General features: G+C 38.8%; 1 protein-coding gene across 3 annotated transcripts in view; it reads left to right on the top strand.

Annotated features, from left to right (window-relative positions):
• The window catches only part of acot7 (acyl-CoA thioesterase 7), a 90,983-nt gene extending 71,461 nt beyond the window's left edge, over positions 1 to 19,522 (top strand). For all 3 annotated transcript variants that reach the window (XM_017467144.3, XM_017467145.3, XM_017467146.3), the window contains exons 9-10: positions 2,263 to 2,447; positions 19,350 to 19,522. In XM_017467144.3, coding sequence (XP_017322633.1) covers positions 2,263 to 2,447; positions 19,350 to 19,448 — 284 coding nt within the window. In that variant the 3' untranslated portion in view covers positions 19,449 to 19,522. The remainder of the gene's footprint in view (positions 1 to 2,262; positions 2,448 to 19,349) is intronic.
• The last annotated feature ends 3,159 nt before the right edge of the window (positions 19,523 to 22,681 follow it).

The raw sequence follows: 22,681 nt of genomic DNA, 5'->3' as shown, positions 1-22,681 counted from the left end.
GTTAAATTGCTGGAAATCTCAGTTCTCCATTATCCAACTTATTACATTTATTATTGAATTCTGAATGGTAGTTATATGTTAATAGTTTTTAACATGTTTGAGTGATGACTTGTTGGTGGAAAAACCTCTAGGGGTCCAATAAATAACCAAAGTACTATTATTCAGGTTAGAATAATAATGAGCTAAATATCTGAATACTTGGATTTGATTGATTGTATTAATTAAATCAAATCTGTGCTGAAGGGGGCCGTGGAATTTATTTTACAGAACCCTAGTCATATATATATATATATATATATATATATATATATATATATATATATATATATATATATATATATATATATATATATAGTGTGTGTGTGTGTGTGTGTGTGAATATATATATATATATATATATATATATATATATATATATATATATATATATATATATATATATATATATATATATATGTGTGTGTGTGTGTATATATATATATATATATATATATATATATATGTGTGTGTGTGTGTGTGTGTGTATATGTATATGTATTCAGATACAGTATTCAGATTCAGATGCGATGGACTTTAACAGGAAACACGGTGAGCACATCACAAACGCCACTGTTTCTAAACTTATTAATAAATTCAAAAAGACTGGAAGTGTTGCGGACCAACCGAGAAGTGGACGTCCATGAACATCAACTGAAAAGGCACATCCGGCATGGTGCTGGTAAACATATGTAGTCCCCTATGTATGGAGACTTTTAGGACACCTTGTAGACTACATGATATATAGGCTATAGATATAAAACATCTCCCTTCCAAGTTTCCATGGAAATAAATATTGAGACATACTTTACACCATATTCCATCATGTTCCTTATATCAAAGATATAAGAGTTTTACTCTCCTAAATGACATTATTGAAATTCTTTGAAATAGCCTCTTTTAGGCACTATAAGTAGTGATTCTGAATCTTAAGCTATAATTTGGCTAATGCACTACTCTATACAGCACTCCACTAAATGAATATTTTTATATTTATGTGAGTCAGCATCCATTATAAGTGCAATACAGTAATGAAGTGTCTTCACAGATACAGAGATGTGTTTCACAGAGCAGGTACTGACGCAGGGCAGTTAGTTCCGGGGCCTGTGTAATGGAAAAATAAAAGAGCCAAAGTGATGCTTTGGGAAAAAGGACGGGGGGAAAAAACCCTTGGATGATAAGATCAAAGTGGGCAGCCGTGAAGCTACAAACAGTAATTGGGCGTTTTGGAAGGGGCTGCTTTTTCCTGGTAGTGAACACAGTGTTGTCAGGATACACACGCGCGCTCCCACACATGCTCTCTCCTTTGAGAGCGCATACATGACGTCGCAATCCAGCTGCACAAAATCACTGGTTCTCCATGCTGAAGGCTATAACATTTTATCAGTAAGACCATGTGTTTATGTTTGAAGCAAGTCTGCTGCTTTACAAAGTCTCCAGGCTGCACATGTTGGCATGAAAAGGCTGTGTTCCGCTGTGGTCCTCACCTTATTGTACATTGCCAGTTATTACACCACAGAGCTGTTGAGTTCACGAATCTGATTGGTCAGAAGGTGTTGCTCGGACAGTAGTGCAGCCTGCAAGACAAATCACAGGTTTGTATAATGGCGTTCGTTCTAATACGTTATTGTTTCTATTGTAACAACTTGCATCAGGACTTGTATCATGGATACGTCACACAAATGTAATCGTGGATATGGTGACGTTTTCTGTGATTAGCATTTTTGGAAGAATCCACTGGCAGCACTTTGTAATAATCAAACTGTACGTTTTTATGACACATGACAGTCTTTTAGATGGAGGATGGAGGCTGTCATTTGTTTGCCTCATTACTTTCATGAGAGAGAAAAAAAAAGAGTAGTTTACAGCTGCTATAGTGTAAGTGATAACATGAACTAGCTTGTTTTGCAGATGTTGCACAACAAGGATTAAAAAGTATAACGTGTCATTCTTTAATAAATAAAAAAAATAATGCTAGCATTGGCAAATTGCTATGGTATAATAGGAAGAAAACATATTGAGACATGCAGTTATTGTAAAATAATCACACCACCCTTTCGTTGATTGATTTCCTATAACAGCATGTCCGGTCGTGTTTTTTTCCTTACATAACAGATTTCCCGGAAACAGACACTGCCATGCAACAAACATACACATTTCACTCTCAATAATCAATGGCCATGAAGATAAATTGGCCTAATGCTTGACTCTGTGGCACCCCTGCAGGTTGTGTGATCACAGTATCCGGGAGAATGACTTTTACTAGTAACAAGTCAATGGAGATCGAGGTGTTTGTGGATGCTGATCAGTTGGCGGACACGGAGGAGGGGAAATATCGGGCTGTCACTGCCTTCTTCACCTACATTTCCCTGGACAAACAAAACAAGCCACTGCCTGTGCCTCCCCTGAAGGTAGGATATGAGAATTCTTTATTACCCAGTGGTCACTTGATTAAGTAGTCACTTAATCAAGTGCCTGGTGTGACACACTGATGAAAAATAGTGACTCGAACCTACTTTATTATACGCTTTGACCCTTTTGGCTTTAGTGCTGCATTCCTATGAGGATTAAAGCACAGTTGCTTATTCATTTCTTTCAAAAACCCCATTAATAACAATTTCCTCTGGCTCTATGATTCCATTAATCCATTAACGGTTTGCTAGTGATTTGCTGGTTCTCCGCAGACTGTAGAATGGATTGCGAGGATATGCTTGGGCACTTAATCAACTTTGGGGAGATATGGATACTGCAAATTTTCCAAGACCATTTTCTAGCCCTTAACTGTAGACACATCTTTACTTATGCTGTCTAGCCCTTTTGTGTGGCTAACCTTTTTTTCTGACGACTATTTCTATTTTTTTCTACCAAATTTAGCTTTCTATTCTGATTAATAAATTGCTACTCCTCAATATATCTTTAATTATTACATTGTAAACTTAGCATACAGTATTCTGCAGACAAGGTTGCCTCAGAGGCTACGAGAAAGCATAGCCACCTGATGACCGTGTTAATTTTCAGTCCTTTTTTTTGCCACCTACCGAGTTCCAAGCTTGTCTATTCTTTTCACATAACCTGATGTCATATGAAAGTAATCAGGGTTATTACTATCTCTTGCTGGATTTCATAGGAACCCATCACTCATTTTCAACTTATCCACTGTTATGTTTGGTTGGTTTGGGTTTAATGGGTGCAAACTGACATTATAGCTCATTGTGCTAAAAAAAAAAGAAAAGAACAGAAATACAGTTAATCGGAGACCAAATAAAGTTTCCCAAAGTTCTGATATGACATATATTAATATTTCTGATGATGGCCTACACATATTTAGACAGTAAATGTTCACTGTTACTTTACTTTGGTAAGAAATATTTGCATATTATTAAGGCATAATTAAAAGCAACGATCTACCATAACATTAAAACCGCTGGCAGGTAAAGTAAATAACATTGTTTATCTTGTTACAATGGCACCTATCAAGCAGTGGGATATATTAGGCAGTTATTGTCTAAGTCAGTTCTTGAAGTTGATGTGTTGGAAGCAGTGAAAATGGGCAAGCGTAAGGATCTGAGCGACTTTGACAAGGACCAAATTGTGATGGCTAGATGACTGGGTCAGTGTACCTCCAGAACAGCAGTTCTTGTGGGGTGTTCCTGGTATGCAGTGGTTAGTACCTACTAAATGTATTCCAATGAAGGACAACCAGTGAACCGGCGACAGGGTCATGGGCACCAAAGCTCATTGATGCGCTTAGGGAGCGAAGGCTAGCCCGGCTGGTCCAGTCCCACAGAAGAGCTACTGTAACACAAATTGCTGAAAACATTAATGCTGGCCATTATAGAAAGGTGTCAGAACACAGTGCATTGCAGCTTGCTGCATATGGGGCTGTGTAGCTGCAGACCAGTCAGAGTGACCATGCTGACCCCTGTCCACCACCGAAAATGCCTACAATGAGCACATGAGCATCAGAACTGGACCATGGAGCAATGGAAGAAGGTGGTCTGGTCTGATGAATCATGTTTTTTTCAAGGTGTTGACTTTGGTGCCTCCAAATTCCGCAGATCTCAATCCAATCGAGCATCTGTGGGATGTGCTGGGTAAACAAGTCTGATCCATGGAGGCCCCACCTCGCAACTTACAAGACTTAAAGGATCTGCTGCTAACGTCTTGGTGCCAAATACCACAGCACACCTTCAGAGCTCTTGTGGGATCCATGTCTCGACAGGTCAGAGCTATTTTGGCGGCACAAGGGGGACCTACACAGTATTCGGCAGGTGGTTTTAATGTTATGGCTGATCAGTGTATATACTTTTGGCCAATAACAGATTTATCATATTTTGTTAGAAAATGTGAATAGCAACATCTTATACTTTTTGACAGATTGTTAGAGATATATTGTAACACTAGGCCAACTGTGTGTCTATTTTAAGGCCAATATTACTGCAACCTAAGACTATTTTATCATTGGACTACTGGTGAAAACTCTTGGTTTCAAGAGCTAATGCAAGTCGGTTTTCCATCATGTGCAATGCCCTCCACTAATATTGGTACCCTTGGTAAATATCAGCAAAGAATTCTGTGAAAAATTGTTTCAACTTTTCACAAAAAAAATTCACAAACTGCTCTCATGGATATCAAACAATTGCAAACAAAACACAGATTTATTTAAAAAATATATCTTTGTTAAATATCGGTGTGCAACAATTATTGACACCCTTTAATCAATACTTTGTGCTACCTCCCTTTGCCAAGATAACAGCTCTGAGTCTTCTCCTATAATGCCTGATGAGGTAGGAGAATACATGAAAAGGGATCTGAGACCGTTCCTCCATACAGAATCTCTCCAGATCCTTCACATTTCGAGGTCCACGCTGGTGGACTCTCCTCTTCAGTTCACCCCACAGGTTTTCTATGTGTTTATAGTCAGGGGACTGGGATGGCGATGGCACGACCTTGATTTTGTGGTCAGTAAATCATTTTTTTGTTGATTTTGATGTATGTTTTGGATCATTGTCCTGCTGGAAGATCCAACCACGGCCCATTTGAAGCTTTCTGGCAGAGGCAGTCAGGTTTTCATTTAATATCTGTTGATATTTGATAGAGACCATTACGCCATGTATCCTAACAAAATGTCCAGGTCCTCTGGCAGAACAACAGCCCCAAAACAATATAGAGCCACCACCATATTAAACTGTGGGCATGAGGTACTTTTCCATATGGTTACCTCTCTGTGTGTGCCAAAACCACCTCTGGTGTTTATAATCAAAAAGCTCTATTTTGGTTTCATCTGACCATAGAACCCGATCCCATTTGAAGTTCCAGTAGTGTCTGGCAAACTGAAGATCCTTGAGTTTGTTTTTTGATGAGAGTAGAGGCTTTTTTCTTGAAACTCTTCCAAACAACTTGTGGTGATATAGGTGACTTCAGATTGTAGTTTTGGAGACGTTCTGACCCCAAGACACAACTAACTTCTGCAGTTCTCTATCTGTGATCCTTGGAGAGTTTTTGGCCACTCGCACCATCCTCTTCACAGTGCGTTGAGACAATAAAGACACATGTCCAATTCCAGGTTGATTCATAACATTTCCAGTTAGCTGGAACTGGAGCATTTTCAATGCTTGTGCTATTTTCTTATAGCCACTCCCCTTTTTGTGAAGCTCAACAACATTTTGCCACACATCACAGTTATATTCCTTGGTCTTACCAATTGTTATGAATGACTAAGGGAATTTGGCGTATGTGTTACTTCATATTTATACCCCTGTGAAACAGGAAGTCATGGTTGAACAATTTCCTGTTCCTAGTCACCCAGGTGTACTAAAAAAATGTAAAATTTCAATGGGAATATACTTCAAATATATTTTTCTCATATGAATTCATAGGGATGCCAATAATTGTTGCACACCTATAATTAACAAAGTTTTTTTTTTTTTTTTATAAACCTGTGTTGTGTTTGCAAATGTTTGATATCCATGAGATCAGAGTATTTTTTTGATTTTTTTTTTTTTTTTAACAAAATATCAAAAGGTTAAACAATAGACAATTTTTTCACAGCCTTCTTTGCTCATATTTACCAAGTGTGCCAATATTACTGGAGCGTATTGTACCTCTCATAAAGAATTGAAGTCATTTTAATGTTAGAGGTAGCCAAATTTCTGATCTTTTTTATACCAAGTACTGAACCATTATGTCGGTAGGCTTTGTAGTTGTGTGTCTCATCCCTGCCCTGATCCAAATCAAGAGTGACCACAATGTGCAATATTAAAACAGCACATGAAACACTGCTCGGCGATGCATGTGCAGATTGAGTTCTAAACACACAATTGGTATAAAAATAGATGTGCAACACTGCATCTAAAAGCATATTCCCTAGAGGCCTTTATACTTCAGAGTGGAAACTGGCTGAGCACCCTTCCTTTGATTGAGCTTGTCATATCGTGGCCATTGGTAAGTGTGCTCCAGATTATAAATAGTACATGTACGAGGCTGCAGCAGCTATTTTTTGACTTCAGGTGCTTTTCAACCCTCGCAAGTGAAAGATCCAGGTTTATTTTTAGCCTTTCCCGTTTTAGCGCTTCACAGAGGGAGACTGTGGGATGAGTGGAAGGGAGGGGGATGGGTACAAGGATGGATCGCAGTGCAGCCCTCTGGGTAGAAAAGGATAGAGTAATAGAGGGAGGTCACGGCAACCCAGCTAACCTCAAATGCCACATGCACACAATGGTTAGAGCACAGAAACACAGTAGGGATCACTCAGAAGGGCTGCGCTTGTGCCTTTTTACAGCCAGCATTATAATCAAGCTCTCCTCGGGACAGCATTTTAACAACAAGACATGATGGAGAAATGAGAACGAGGAAGAAAAAAAGCAGAAAACTTCTTCTTGTTCTTCCTTTTAGTCAGCATGTTTTCAGGACCCATTACCGATTGGCATATCTGGTCCCTTGTGCACGGAACAAGTTGCGTTACCGTAGCAACCTCTGGGCCGCGAAGTGAAATTCATGTTTATTTTTAGGCACAGCTCATGCGGTGTGTATGTACTATGAGGTTAAAGTGTGCGCTGATTCCCTACATTATGTATCGCGGTGCTGCTGCTATGACATTTTATAATCAGAGAGGCAATTTTAGTTCTTTCTGTGCACATATAAAGCTATATTGTAGTATATTTGCCATTAAATAATTTTCATATTTTTAATCATCTTAATTATGTCATTCGAGAACATGTTATGAAAGAAAGCATGCATATGGACAGATTATTGGTATTGGAAATACACATTACATCATGAGATTAGGAACAAGCCTGCCACCATCACTGGAAAAGTTCATTTAACTTAGTAAAATTTGCTTCAAAAACACTGTTTCTGCTTACGTTTCAACAACAGAAGCTGCAAGTCCTGCTTTTATAAGACCATATTAAAATTTATATCCAGGTACCCTTTTTTTTTTTTTTTTTATTCCACCCTGCCTTTCATTATTTAGTGCTACTGTGCCAGTATTGATATTTGGCAGGCGAGAAAGGCTTCAGCAGTGGGAATGCTGAGACAGTCCAGAGCATTTGGCATTTCTCCATCACTGTGCAAGTTATCACCTTACTGTAAGCAGATCGTCATTACATGAAACTACTATACTCCCATAAAGGGACACAGACGCGTGGAAGAACGTCTTTATAATGTGACCGAGGCAGCCTTGTGTGAGAATATCTTTATGGAATAAACCAGCTAAGTCTCAAAATCTGTTATACTTCTGTCCAGAGAAGAAATAGATAAATTGATGTGGAAGTTTAAAAATCATCCACATGAACGTGAACATTCTGGGCTGTATGTGATACGTACAGTCAATGGAGACATAGGGAAAGTTACTCGTGTTCAGAGTTGGGTTACACACACTCTTAAGTCAATTTTCTTGCCGCCACATTCAGATTATGCAAATCACCTGCGTGCTTGCGAGATTTTTCTTTAGTAGAATTGTCCAAAACAGGGAATTTCAATAGCATCAAGACCACTGTCTTTAAACCCAAGCACTTGATTTCAAACCCAGCAGCAACTGGGGTAGAAAATGCAGACTAAAGAAGCCTATCTATTCTTTTCCCTGTAATGCCAAATGTAATTTGAGCTTGTTATATTACATTTGATATTACATAATGTACATATTACATTGTACATACAGTCGTGTGAAAAAAATAAGTGCACCCCATGGAAATTGTTGGCTTTTTTGACATATTTGGACAAACAACCATTTGCTCATCTTTGAAACAGTGCCTATTAATGAAGTTGCTATACTTGAACAAAACAACAAGGAAAATGAGCTTTTTCAATCATTTATTCAACAGAAATATCAATAGATGTGATATTCTTCTGTGGAAAAAGTAAGTACACCCTTGGCCACAGAAGCTAGTATTGCCCCCTTTAACAGAATTAACTTCTTGTTTTGCATAATTGTCCACCAGTCTCTGACATCGGCTTGCTGGAATTATTGACCACTCTTCCATGTAATATTCTTTCAGTTGCAAGATGTTTCTTGCATATACTGCCCTTTTCAAATCCCCCCACAACATTTCAATGAGATTCAAATCTGGGCTTTGTCTAGGCCATTCCATAACCCTCCATTTCTTCTTTCTGACCCATTCCTCTGTGGATTTGCTAGTGTGTTTAGGATTATCATCCTGTTGAAAGGTCCACTTTCAGTACAACTTCAACTTTTGTACAGTTGGCCTCTCATTATCTTCAAGCACTCTTTGATATGATGCAGAATTCATAGTTGAATCAATGACTGTCCAGTCCCTGAAACAGCAAAGCAACCCCAAAGCATAACATTTCCACCACCGTGCTTCACAGTTCTTATGAGGTGCTTCTCCTGAAAAGCTGTCTTTGCTCAGCGCCAAACAGGTCGGCTGTTACTGTGGCCAAAAACAACTGTATCTTTGATTCATCTGTCCAGAGCACTTTGTTCCAAAAGGTCTGGTCTTTGGCTACATGTTCATTTTGCAAACTGTAGTCTTGTTCTAATGTTCTTTTTAGACAGCAAAGCCTTTTTCCTGGCACGTCTCCCATGCAGGTCAAATTTGTGCAATCTTTTTCTGATTGTAGAAGCATGCACTTTGACACCAACAGTTGCAAGACTTAATAGCAGATCCTGTGATGAAATTTTGGGGTTCTTGGAGACTTCTTTTTGCATCCGACGGTCTACTCTTGGACTGAATTTGCTGGTATGGCCAGTCCTGGACACAATGCCAGCCATTTGAAATCTGCATCATTTGTAGATGATTTTCCTTACAGTGGAATGATTTATTTCATATAATTTGGAGATCTTTGTAAATCCCTTGCTAGACTCATAGGCATCCACAACCTTGTGTCTGAAGGCCTTACAGAGCTCTTTAGATCTTGGCATGATGACACCACGCACATTAATAACAAAAGGAACACCAGACACTAGATATGACAGTTTAAAATAAGACAGGTTCCACCTGCACTCCCTAAGCAGGTTCTGATCACTGATACCCAATCGTGTACTTACTTTTTCCATGTGACTGATCTGTATTTTTTGTTCATTTAAATTGTGAAAATGACTACAAAATGTCAATTTTCTGTGTCATTCGATTGTGTCCGAGTGTAACGCCTTTATTAATAGACACTGTTTCAAAGAGGATCAAATGTTTGCTTTTCCAAATATGTCAAAAAACTACTTGACATGGGGTGTACTTATTTTTTCACATGACTGTATTACATATTACATGTACACATTACATATTTCACTTGATATTACTTGCTGTAACATAAAAGCAGGAGACAATTTTAAACTGAACCATTAAAAAGACTAAAATCCAGATATATGAGTGACAAGATGGCAAGCATTGAAAGAAACATCTAATAGCAGTCTAGCCTATTGTCAATATTTTGCTGCATGAATAGTCCTAATTGTAATTAATTAGTGCAAATTTGTTTTAACAATATGGCTTTTACCATAATTATTCAGAAGATGATAAAATTGCACTTGATCCAGCACACGCATTATTTTGCATTTTATTTTTTCTATGTTGTGCTCCAACAGTTACTTGCACTTAGATACAAAATCGAGGTCATGAAATCATAACGTGTGCATGGACGTAGGCTATTTATGAGGCGCTATTCTCTAATTTGAGTCTTAATTAATAAAATGATGTTTTTCATATGGCCCTATTATCCTGTCACTCTGAATACGGTCCCTAATTTGGATTTCCTGTGCTTAATAGTGAAAAAGAAAACAATTGTTATGACATTTACAAATGTCAGGACAAGCTGGAAAGACCAGCAAGAGAGAAAAATGAAGACGTTTAACACTAGTAGATCTGCCTGAATGAAATATTCTGGTGTAACCAAGACCATGTGCAGCAAGATGATGTGTTTTAATTTGTGTGACACTTTCAGTAGCTCTAAGAAAAAGAGTGCATTGCATTGAGAATGTTACTTATTATGTGGTTGCAGTGGCAGATGGGGAAACTTTGAATGCATCGTCTGGGGCGTTCAAGTAACATATCCATTGATCATATGACACCATATATATGGCATGCTTTTTTCGTACGGATTATACCAGATGCACTAGATTTGAAAGCCCTGTACATGTTCTCGTTGGATTCGTGGTTTTCAACAGCACTGAATACGATATTCATAAGCATGTATTAGACAGTGCATTGATTTCAGATACAACAGCACTTGTGGTTCTTTTTTTGACTATTCATTAAATGTGATTTAAAAATGTCTTTCTTATTTTAATTAGACTAATTAGTCACCCTTGGCATAAAAGCCTTTTTTTCCCGGCAAGAGCTGATCCAGAAATTCCTCTGAGGGTTTTAATGGCTTAGTTAGACTGCTTTCTCTGTGTGATTGTGTACGTGACTAAATAATATTCCTTTTTTCAGGCATTCGGAATTGTGATGCACATGCACTTTTATTCAGAACCTGATCTATCCTACAAGGGTCAAACAGACAGGATTGTAACACATGGAAGCCAGAAGCAGTAGGGTATAAACATGGCATATTTTACGTAGGCTATTCCAGTAATTATAGTGAAGTAGCATGGGTTAGATGACATAGCAGTCAATGCTTGAAGTATAGGAACTAAAACCAGCAATAGACAACACATTCGATGGATTATTTGAGTAAAGTTTGGTGCATTTCCATCAGGTATTCCAAAGATACAACACCTAGAACTCAAAATGTAAAAGGTAGGACAAATGGAGCACAAACATCCGTTCCATGAACATGACAAGACATGCATGGTAGGCTGATTGGCGTGTCTAAAGTGTCTGTAGTGTATGAATGGGTGTGTGAGTGTGTATGTGATTGTGCCCTGCGATGGACTGGTACCCTGTCCAGGGTGTACCCCACCCTGTGCCCGATGCTCCCTGGGATAGGCTCCAGGCTCCCCCGTGACCCTGAAGAAGGAGTAAGCAGTAGAAGATGGATGGATGGATGGATGGATGGAGGATCAAGAATAGTGATCAAGGAGTGTAGACAAAATGTAGAAATCTGAAGAAGAGTAGGAAAGATTCAATGACAGTACGGTTCTATGATAAAGGTACAGTATAAAAAAAAATAATAATAATAAAAAAGAGAGAAAAGCCCAAATAAATATTCTGAATCCAGGTCAATCATCAGGAATCCTAAACCCCTGGTTCTCAAAAATGGGTTCCAGGAACCCATTCAGTTAAGCATAGTCACAGGTTCCTTTTTTCTTTCTTTGTTTGTTTGTTTGTTTATTGTGGTCCGTTACAGATTATAATGATCGGCTTGGTTACGATAGCTTGCTCACCTCTTTCTCTACATTTGCTGTGTGTACTTATTACCTTTATAAAAGCGTAATAATCATCAAATTGCATTCCAGGAATCTCTGCAAATCAGTGTTGTATTAAATGCCTCTGTGACTGAATAAAGCTGCCACTTTGGGGCTTTTGGTTCATTTGAAGCGGCTTCCTTCGTTAATTTGTGTAATTAAGGAGCCAAAAGGCTCAGGGGCTTTGCGGCAAGAGATGATTATGTCCTCCACAGGACCCCTCCCAGAACCACATCCATTGCCCTAATTAATAGTCAGGGCTATTCGGCGTCAGTTCTATCTGGTGTGAATTTGTATGCGGCACCGGGTCAGGTGGCCCTCGCTGATTCCAAACCTGTTCCGTGCAACAGAAAACAAGCCGTCCTGCTGTGAGGCCACACGGCATCTATCTGCGCTTCGGGGACTCTTCGGCTGCAGAAAAAGCTCTGTGTGTTGGTATGCTTCTCAACCACACCCATTGGTCTTAGCACTGCTCACTAACAATGTCAGTCCATACAGGGTTTCGTGGTGTTTTTTTGATTGTGTTGCAGCTTTTTAAAAAATTTGCCATGCAATTTGCAGAGGGTTTTTTTTTTGTGTTTTTTTATTTATTTATTTATTTTTTTTACAGAAAATGACTTTAATTGGCGAAATTGCAATTGCACAAAATTGTCACATTGATATTTGTTGGTAAATGAGACCTTTTAGCTGTACACATGTTCGACGTGGAAGGGGGCTTTGGCTGTGTTGTGATGATGTCACATGTCTTGGGCATAATCTGTGGAAAATCTGCATTAATTTTGAAAAATTGCAAGCTCCTGCGAATATTTCTGCGATCGCAAAATCACAAATTCCTGTGTTGACTGTATGTTACACCACAAAGCAAGATCATGTAGAGAAATCAGTAAAGGAAATAATCTGAAGCCGAGGCCACGGTTACTCTTAACGTTCAGTAACCAGTATGAAACAGTGTTGTGGCATCACCTGACGCTGAGCACCAAAATCTCATTAAGTGTACAATTGGATAATATGGGCTTGCTTGTGTGAAGCTTGTGGGTTATTACAAATCAAATTTTTTCATGCTTTGCAGTTTCTCACAGCAGATCCGATCATATCATTTAATCTGATATAGAGATAGAGTATATAAACCCACCGGCCACTTTATTAGGAACACCGGTACCCCTGCTTGTTCATGCAGTTATCCAACTGTGGTTTAAGAGGAATAAATCAATTTGGGATGTGCTGCTCTAGGAAAACAAACTTCAAGGTGGTAACAGTAACTCTTCTTTATATCAGGTTGTACCACACCAGCCCACCAAAGTGTTTATTTACACTTTTATCAGCCTCATTTACCAGCCCAGTTATTTAATTTCCATTTTGATTTTAATCAGAATTTTAACAGATGATATTTTCCCTTTCCTATCAACTGTCATAAGGGATAGTGTCTCTCTCTCTCTCTCTCTCACTCACTCACTCACTCACTCACACACACACACACACACACACACACACACACACACACACACACACACACACACACACACACACACAGCCTCTGAAGAATGCCAGGCATTTCCCCTGTCTAAAGTGCACTGTGCGCCAACTGAATTCAATTTGTTCAAGACAATCATGGCTGACCTGCATTTCCCAAGCAGCAGTGTAGCCTGTAGCCCCAGATGAATTTCCTTCAAGGTCAGATGATGCTCTGTACAAGGCGAGAGAGCATGGGATAAAGAGGAGACTTTTCTCTTTTTGGCAAATGACTGTCACACGTATGCAGCTTGACTCTAAAGATAGGATGAGAGGACAAGTACTTTGTCACAGAAGCTGTGTTCTTTACTCATCCTGCTCACTAAATGGTCTAAGTAACTATTAAAGAATATAACTGTATTTATATTCTTAAAGTCATTTCACCACCTTCACCACTGGGTTCAGTATTTTCGTCGATGACATTAAGGATTAATTACCCTGTACTTGTAAGCATTTCAACCCTTGTGATTGTAAGCTTTGGTACTGCGCATGGAATAAAACCTCTGTCTTAAATGGTACTTCTGTCAGAGCTTCTGTTATAGAAAATTAATCAACATCAGGTTACTTCAAGTAGCAAACCACAACCTGCCAAGCCTGTGTTTGAAATGTGCATTAGTAGGCTATGTATGTATCTTAAGGTAAAATAAATCTACTGATCTATAGGGTATTCCAGTTTTTGCGATCTTTAACTGTCCAGTTTTGGTGAGGCTGTGCCCACTGTACTGTACAGTAGTTGCCTTGATGTTCGGTGTACTGTGTGGTATGAGATGCTTTTCCGCTCACCGTGGTCGAAAAGAGTGCTTATTTGAGTTACTGTAGCCTTCATGTCAGCTCAAACCAATTCAATTCAATTTTATTTGTATAGCGCTTTTAACAATGGACATTGTCTCAAAGCAGCTTTACAGAAACATATAAATAAAGGATACAGATTTTAAGTGTGTGAATTTATCCCTGTTGAGCGAGACGGTGGCAAGGAAAAACTCCCTAAGATGATATGAGGACGAAACCTTGAGAGGAACCAGACTCGGAAGGGAACCCGTCCTCGTCTGGGTAACAACGGATAGTGTGAAAGTAAAAGAAAGTTCATTATGCTTTTTATATGAAGTCTGTTTGTTGAGCTAGTCCACTGTTCACCGAAGGAGACCTGAGTGCAGTCTGTCCATTCTCTTCTGACCTCTCTCAACAAGACATTTTCATTTTGTTTTTCTGTTTTTGCGCAATTCTGGGTAAACACTAGAGACTGTTATGCGTGACAATCCCAGGAGATCAGCAGTTTCTGTAATACTCAAACTAGCCTGTCTGGCAGCAACAACCATGTCACGGTCAAAGTCACTGAGATCACATTGTTTTTTTCTCCAATCTGATGTACGTCTCATTCAAGTTTTTTTTGTTGTTGTTGTTGTTTACTGCTGCAGTAGCGTGGGATGGAGAGTTTTTTTCCGATGAGCTTTGATATTAAAGGGGAGTTCACCTATGTTCTGCTCCAGGCAACCAGCTTGGCAACAGCTAATCTCCTTTTGTTTAAAGCAGAAGTGCTTCTAGCAGTAATGCCCAGACTCGTATTCGGCTGTACAGCATAGGCTTTTGGTGTTAATTTGTTTTATTGTTAACATACAGTGATAAAAATGGCCAAATATGTCAATCTTTTATCTTGTGTATTTATGGTTTCTGAGTTGGCATAAACTGCTTATCACACATACTTATCATCTGTGTCTGTTCTGTATATATTTAATAACACTTTCACTTATGCATTCAAAATAGAGATTCGTTTAGCAAGAGATTCATATAGGCCACTGTCCTCATGCAAAAGGCTGCTTGATATGTCATTGCACAGCTCTTTCCTGGAGGTTTCCTGCCATCTGCCACTGCTGCGCATGACTGCCTAGTGACCTATAGCCAATGATGAGAATATCCATGCTTCAGAGGGCAGCTATGAAAAACTACTGTCCAGAATTAAGCAGCATTGTTTCATCGTTTAGATTGTGGAATTTCACATTCCCTTAAGTGAGGGTGATTATGAATGACACTCAAATCATTTATAAACAGGTAAGAAACATGTGGGATTAATTCAGCTCCAAAACTGATGTTATAGACCTTATAAATGTCCATGGTAGAACTCCTTTAAATGAGAAAGAAGAGACATGGCATGATTTCTCACTGAAGTCCAGATTAGGGATTATGTTATAGGACAGGACATTCATAGCACATGGCATACAGTGTTTTATCACTTTGGGTCTTGATAAAAAAAAAAATCATGTAAAAATCATGATTTATACGAGTGCACAAATAAAAAATAAAAAAATAAGTCCCATGGTGCCTTTCCTCCATTAAATTTAATGTTAGAATATACACTCACTGGCTAATTTATTCAGAAAACCTGTGCATTCGTGCAATTTTTCAATCATCCAATCATGAGGAAGCAGCATAATGCATAAAATCATGCAGAGCTTCAGTCAAAGTTCACATCAATCATCAGAATGAAAAGAAAAAAGTGATCTCTCTGACTTTGACTGTGGCATGGTCATTGGTGCCAGATGGTCTTGTTTGAGTATTTCAGAAACTGATGATCCTGGGATTTTCACACAACAGCCTCAAGAGTTTACACAGAATGCTGTGAAAAACAAAAAAAAAATCATGTCAGCCTCAGTTCTGCAGATGAAAATGCCTTGTTGAAGAAAGAGGTCAGAGGAGAACGACCAGACTGGTTTGAGCTGACAAGGAGGCTACGGTAACTCAAATAACCACTCTTTTCCACTGTGGTGAGCAGAAAAGCATCTCTGAACTCAGGACATGTCAAATGTTGTGCAGATGGGCTACAAAACTAGAAAACCGAGGGTTAGAGTTAGGGTTCCAATCTTCAAGTGACAAGTGTGGGTTCCTCCTGAGTTGAAATCTTGTTTCAGCACAACTCCAGATGCATAATGCACAGCTTAGTGGAACAACATGAAAAGTATCACTGTGCATAATGTAGTGTGGATGTTGGAATAATCATCCCTATTTGGTGGGAATGATCATAATGTACATAAAACATCCATGCTGGCTTTGTTTTTCAAAGTGAGATCCAAACCACTATGCAAAACACAAAAAATTCTTGAAATGGATTAGTGGTATAATGATATACTGGTATGTCAGTTTGTCATCGGGAGGAAATCTGAAATATTTATACCACTAACAATTCACCAAAATAGAAAATTGACGCACATGACACTGACCTTTCAGCGCTTTGCATACAAAGATGCTATACACCGATCAGCCATAACATTAAAACCACTGCCAGGTGACGTGAATAGCATTCATTGTCTCATTACAATGGCACTTGTCCAGGGTTGGGATATATTAGGTAGCAAGTGAATAGTCAGTTCTTGAAGTTGATGTGTTGGAAGCAGGATCTGAGCGACTTTGACAAGGAAGAAATTGTTATGGCTAGACGACTGGGTCAGAGCATCTCCAAAACTTCAGGTTCTCATGAGCATCAAAACTAGACCATGGAGCAATGAAACAATGTGGCCTGGTCTGATGTATCATGTTTTCTTTTACATCATGTGGGCAGCCAGGTGCATGTGCATCGCTTTCCTGGGGAAGAGATGGCACCAGGATGCACTATGGGAAGAAGACAAGCCAGCAGAGGCAGTGTGATGCTCTGGGCAATGTCCTGCTGGGAAACTTTAGGTCCTGGCATTCATGTGGATGTTACTTTGACACATACCACCTACCTAAACATTGTTCCAGACCAAGTACACGCCTTCATGGCAACGGAATTCCCTAATGGCAGTGGCCTCTTTCAGCAGCATCGATAATGCGCTCTGCCACACTACAAAAATTGTTCAGGAACGGTTTGAGGAACAAGACAAAGAGTTCAAGGTGTTGACTTGTCCTCCAAATTCCCCAGATCTCAATCCGATCAAGCATCTGTGGGATGTGCTGGACAGACAAGTCTGATCCATGGAGGCCCCACCTCGAAACTTACAGAACTTAAAGGATCTGCTGCTAACGTCTTGGTGCCAGATACCACCGCACACCTTCAGAGCTCTTGTGGAGTCCATGTCTCGACGGGTCAGAGCTGTTTTGGTGGCACAAAGGCAGGTGGTTTTAATGTTATGGCTCATCATTGTAGAGTTACAATCAAAATTATTCAGCCCTCATTGCAAATCAGGTTTATTGTCAAAGTTTACAGACTTTCAGCTGTTTGCAATGAACAAAAGCAATAGAAATAGTTCAACACAACAGATTCTTCAAGTGGTTTCCCTAAATTCAACTGAAAATGCAACTTATAATGATTTCTCCAGTCTCAAAATTATTCAGCCCCTTCATGGCAAGCATCTTTAGCACTTAGTAGAGCGCCCTTTTGCTGTTATGACCTGCTGCAAACGAGATGCATGGCTTCTGGCAGTGTTACTGAGGAACCCATTCCTAAAGAGCAATGGCCTGCAGTTCAGTAATAGTCTTGGGTTTGCATGCTGCAACCAAACCTTGGTGAAATTTGAGCTATGCTTGGGATCATTGTCCTGTTGGAAGGTCCAATGACACCCAAGCTTCAGCTTCCTCACAGATGGCATGAAGTTTTCTCCTAGGATTTCCTGATACTTCACTGAATCCATCTCGCCTTCCACACACCGAAGGTTTTCAGTGCCAGAGGATGCAAACCAGCCCCAGAGCATCACTGAGTCACCACCATGCTTGACTGTAGCCAGTGTTCTTTCTTCATTCTTCTTTCTCCAGACATACCGCTGATCCATCGTGCCGAAAAGTTCCAGTTTTGTTTCATCGCTCCACAGAACAGAATCCCAAAACATCTGTGGCTTATTTATATGACTTGGAGCCGACTTTTCTCGTGCTTTTGGGTCAGTAGTGGTATGCGTCTTGGAGTTCTGGCATGGAAAACTTCAGCGTTTAGTACGTGCCTTACTGTGCTCACTCGAGTGTTTTTCCACAACCTGCCTTCTCAGAAATCTGCTTGATAGCCGTTGATAGCATCATTTTTCTGCCCCGTCCAGGTATTTCATACATTTTCTGCCCCTAGACAGTTCAGGTATTTCATATGTTCCAGCTCAAGCATGCCTGGTGCAACTAACGAAGCCCTTGATTAGTTGCATCAGGTGTGCTTCAGACAACAACTGTTTTGCATATTTGTGCTGTTGTGAAGGTTTCTATTAGGGGGGTTGAATAATTTTGAAACTGGAGAAATTTGGGGAAACCACTTGAAGCATTCGTTGTGTTGAACTATTTCAGTTGCTTTTGTTTGATTTGTTCGTTGCAAATTTTTTTTGCAATCAATAAACCTGATTTGTAGTGGGGGTTGAATCATTTTGATTGCAACTGTATGTATAGTTGTGTTTTATATATATATATATATATATATATATATATATATAGTTGTAATGTTATCAGGGGTTGTTTATACACTTCAACTCCTGATATGAAAGATGTGTATATATCTTTCTTTTAGCTTTTATTGGCAAAACGCCAGTGCTGTTTTATTTTGGGCTGCAATATTTCCTTAGTGCCTCCGGGCTTTCCGTGTCTGAGTCCTAGAAAAGTGCAGAACTTCGCCCGCATCACCATAAAGGTGACATTTCTGACAGGTTTCTTTCAATTTCTTGCGGTTTTCATAGCAGTGTTGACATTTTCAACACATTCTCATACATTCACTGTCTATGTGTGCCTAAGTCCAAGTGTGCTGAACTTTTAATTTGAGGTTGTTTTAAAGACATTGGATTTGTTAGTCTGAATTTGTGTGTCAACCCTTCCACGTTTAAAGCATAATCATATATTACATGCAGCTTTTAAAGTTTCATCCTGATTATAATTGCAAGCAGCACATCATCCATCAGCTTGATTTAGAAATATCATAAGCTGACCTTCAAATGAAGTGTTACCGGAAACCTCACTGTCTCACATCTGTGTGCATGTACTATAAGTAGTAATCTCTCTCTCTCTCTCTCTCTCTCTCTCTCTCTCTCTCTCTCTCTCTCTATGTCTCTCTCTCTCTGTCTCTCTGCAGTTGGAAGGTGAAGTGGAGCAGAAGCGTTTTGAAGAAGGAAAACTTCGGTACCTTCAAAACAAGGCGAAGAGAGTGGCGGAGAAGGAACAGAAACAATGATGCCCCTCAGTACCTGAGCATAATATGATAGTGTAGCAGAATATTCCAGTAGAACATTGTCCAAAGTCTCAGTCTCAGTTAAAAAATACAAGCCTCTCTTATCTTATGTAGCTGACTGGATGAACAGGGGGAAAATATTTTACGTACGTCGTACTTTCCACTAATGCTTTCCATTTGTTGTTTCGCTGCTGCATACCAAAGCACCTTGTGTATGTAGATATTCGTTGGAACAGAGTATATTATATTATATAAATCTTATGTCTGAAGAGATCTATTTATGAAGTGCTTCGATCATTCTGTGTAATAATAAAAATGATGCACTAATAAAAAAAACTTGCGCATGTCTATCTGTAATACAATTTGTAGTGATGGTAATGGCCAGCCAACAATTTATACAACATCAGTAAATAAGGGATAAAACATATCAAGGTGCTCTGTTACAGGAAAATAATCAACGACTGGGTGGTGTGATGTGGCCTGAGTGTTTTTATACAACTTCAATTTGACAACAATTCCATTTTATATTTATTAAGGTAAATATTTCACGGGATAATGCTCTGGTATGTAAGCGAGACATAAGTTCCTGTTATCGCTTATGTTATAGGAGCTATAAGCAGTCGTTCTCTCAACAGCCTCTCGTTCAATATTTCTTTATATAGAGACAATAATATACTAGAACTAATATAAACCTCTGGCAGCCAGCATTAGTGTCCCAGGTGCTTTTGTGCTAGCATTTCATGTAATGCCATGCTGTATAGTAACTGCCGTTTTGAAGACAGAATAGGGGACTGACTACATTAAAGAGAGGTGTTTCATTTGCTGTGCATATTGGTTGCAATAACTGTAAAGGGATTAACGTTTCATTTTAATAAGTGGATTGTCACCACAAAGAGTGATCACAGGACCCCTACAGGATGCTTCTGACTGTGTAATGAGTGCTTAAGTTCAGGTCAAGATGCTAGCAAGTTAATGCTGTCCTGCATATATGTTGTGTTAAAAGATTATGCTAAAGCAAAATGATTTCTGAATCATGTGAAATTTTGTCTTACCTATAACCTATAATATTCACATGTTCAAATATTCACAAACTGATGAGTTTACCTAGTTATCCATCCATCCATTTTCCATGCCACTTATCCTGTACAGGGTTGCAAGGAAGCCTGGAGCCTATCCCAGGGAACTCGGGGCACAAGGCAGGGGAAACCCTGGACGATGAGCCAATCCATCACAGGGCACAATTGCACACACATTCACACACTACGGACAATTTGGAAATGCCAATCAATCTACAATGTGTGTGTGTGTATATATATATATATATATATATATATATATATATATATATATATATATATGATTTCTGCCAGGTTAAGTGGAATCAGCAGTTACCTTTATCTAGGTGAGGAATCTATCACCTAAATATGGCAACCACAAGGGAATAATCATGATTCGACACATACTGACCGGGGCTAGGGTTGGGGATTCGATTCCCACTGCTGCCCTGTATGTACGGAGTTTGCTTGTTGAAACCCCTGTGCTGTATGATATAAGATGTTGGCTTGGATTTTATCATTTGAATAGCTTCTTCTTTCTTCTTCTTCTTTTTTTTTTTTTTAAACTTACTCAGTGATCCTTTTTCATTATTACAATGTTCTGTCATTCTTAATCGATATCGTAATCAACACTGATGGTGCTAAAACATTGTCAAAACAAGTTTTAAAATAGCAAATAGCTCTCACACTCTTATTGGGAGATGGCGAGTTTAAATCCTGAAGACGCCACAGCTATCCATGTTCCAGGGTAGTGAGAATTGGCAAGTGATTAAATTGGGAGAAAATGGGAACAAATTTTCCCCACAGAAAAGTTAAAAATGGAATATTGACAAGTTAGCAACTAATTTGAGGTACATCACAGATATCTTCACTTTGTTTCACATGACATGGTATTTTCCAAATAGTTTATTTTTCCTCGTGCAGAGAAAGCGAAGCTCGGTGACTTCTTGTTGAAATCTTTTCATTCTCAATGAAAGGTTTTGAAACCCACGTTCACTACCCACTCTCACACCACCAGAAGAACACAATTCATAATCAATAATGAGTAAGAAGAGCTGGAGCTCTGTAACAAATGGAATAAAATGTAGTTAAATCCCTGCCGGTCAATAAATGTAATCACTGGAGCCATTCATGTCCTTCCCATACACCTCTCTTGATGGTAATATAATAACACACAGCACCACTAACTCATCCTTCTACCTCAGCTGATGATTGATGAATCCCATGTTCTTATATAATCAGATCTAAACACACATGGAGGTTAGAAATATAAAAGAGATTTATATTGTAGTCATTATTCGTCACTGCATAGTACATTAAAAACGCTTTTTAGATCAATTCTGTAAAAATAAAATGGCCGTAAGACTCTGCAGCAGGGGTTAAATTACAATAATTATGGTAATTAAACTTCTGGGGAAATACCCATGAACATAAAGGCCATTCAAAAAAAAACAACAAAAAAACAGAGGCACATGGAATCAGAAGTGAAGCACATGTATGAAAATGATTTGGAAGGAGATAGGAGGACATAGATATCTAATAGATAGTCTATTTTCCTGACTATTTTTATTCCAACTGACACCAATGTATCTGTAAGCAGATGCTAATACTAATATGCTAATAATATACCTTGACACTGTTATGCGTAGTCAAGTAATGCAGTAATTATGCTTCCCTAAAAAGCCGCATCTGTCCACAAGGGACAAATTAACTAAATCATTTATTACCTGCATAAATGTGAGCAAGTGAACTCCCACGTAGCAATTAACTCAGATTGAGACAGTTCTGGTGAAAGAGCCCAGCTGACAAAGGCTTCATCAGCTGCTGCCTTTTATGATGAGTACAGAAGAATGTTCCCGATGAAGGACTAAAAGCTACATAGTTACAATTTTTTTTTTTTTTTTACTTTCTAACACCACAAACTTTAGTATTTGTTGATGTGTACAAGCTAGACAAGATTAGCAACCTAACCAACAAGCTATCCTAACCAGCTAGCGCTTAGACAGTGTTACTCAATTTACTAACTTCAGTTACTAATATTATATACACAGTGCAAAAGTTTTAGGCACATGCAAAAAAAATGCTGTAGAGCAAAGATAATAATAAAAAATAAAGAGATTAAATCTTTGTGTATTATATATATATATATATATATATATATATATATATATATATATATAT

Source organism: Ictalurus punctatus, chromosome 5 (genome assembly GCF_001660625.3).
Source record: "Ictalurus punctatus breed USDA103 chromosome 5, Coco_2.0, whole genome shotgun sequence".
NCBI classification, from domain to species: domain Eukaryota; kingdom Metazoa; phylum Chordata; class Actinopteri; order Siluriformes; family Ictaluridae; genus Ictalurus; species Ictalurus punctatus.
Note: the sequence above shows the minus strand (reverse complement) of the source record. Positions and strands in the feature narration are given on the sequence as shown.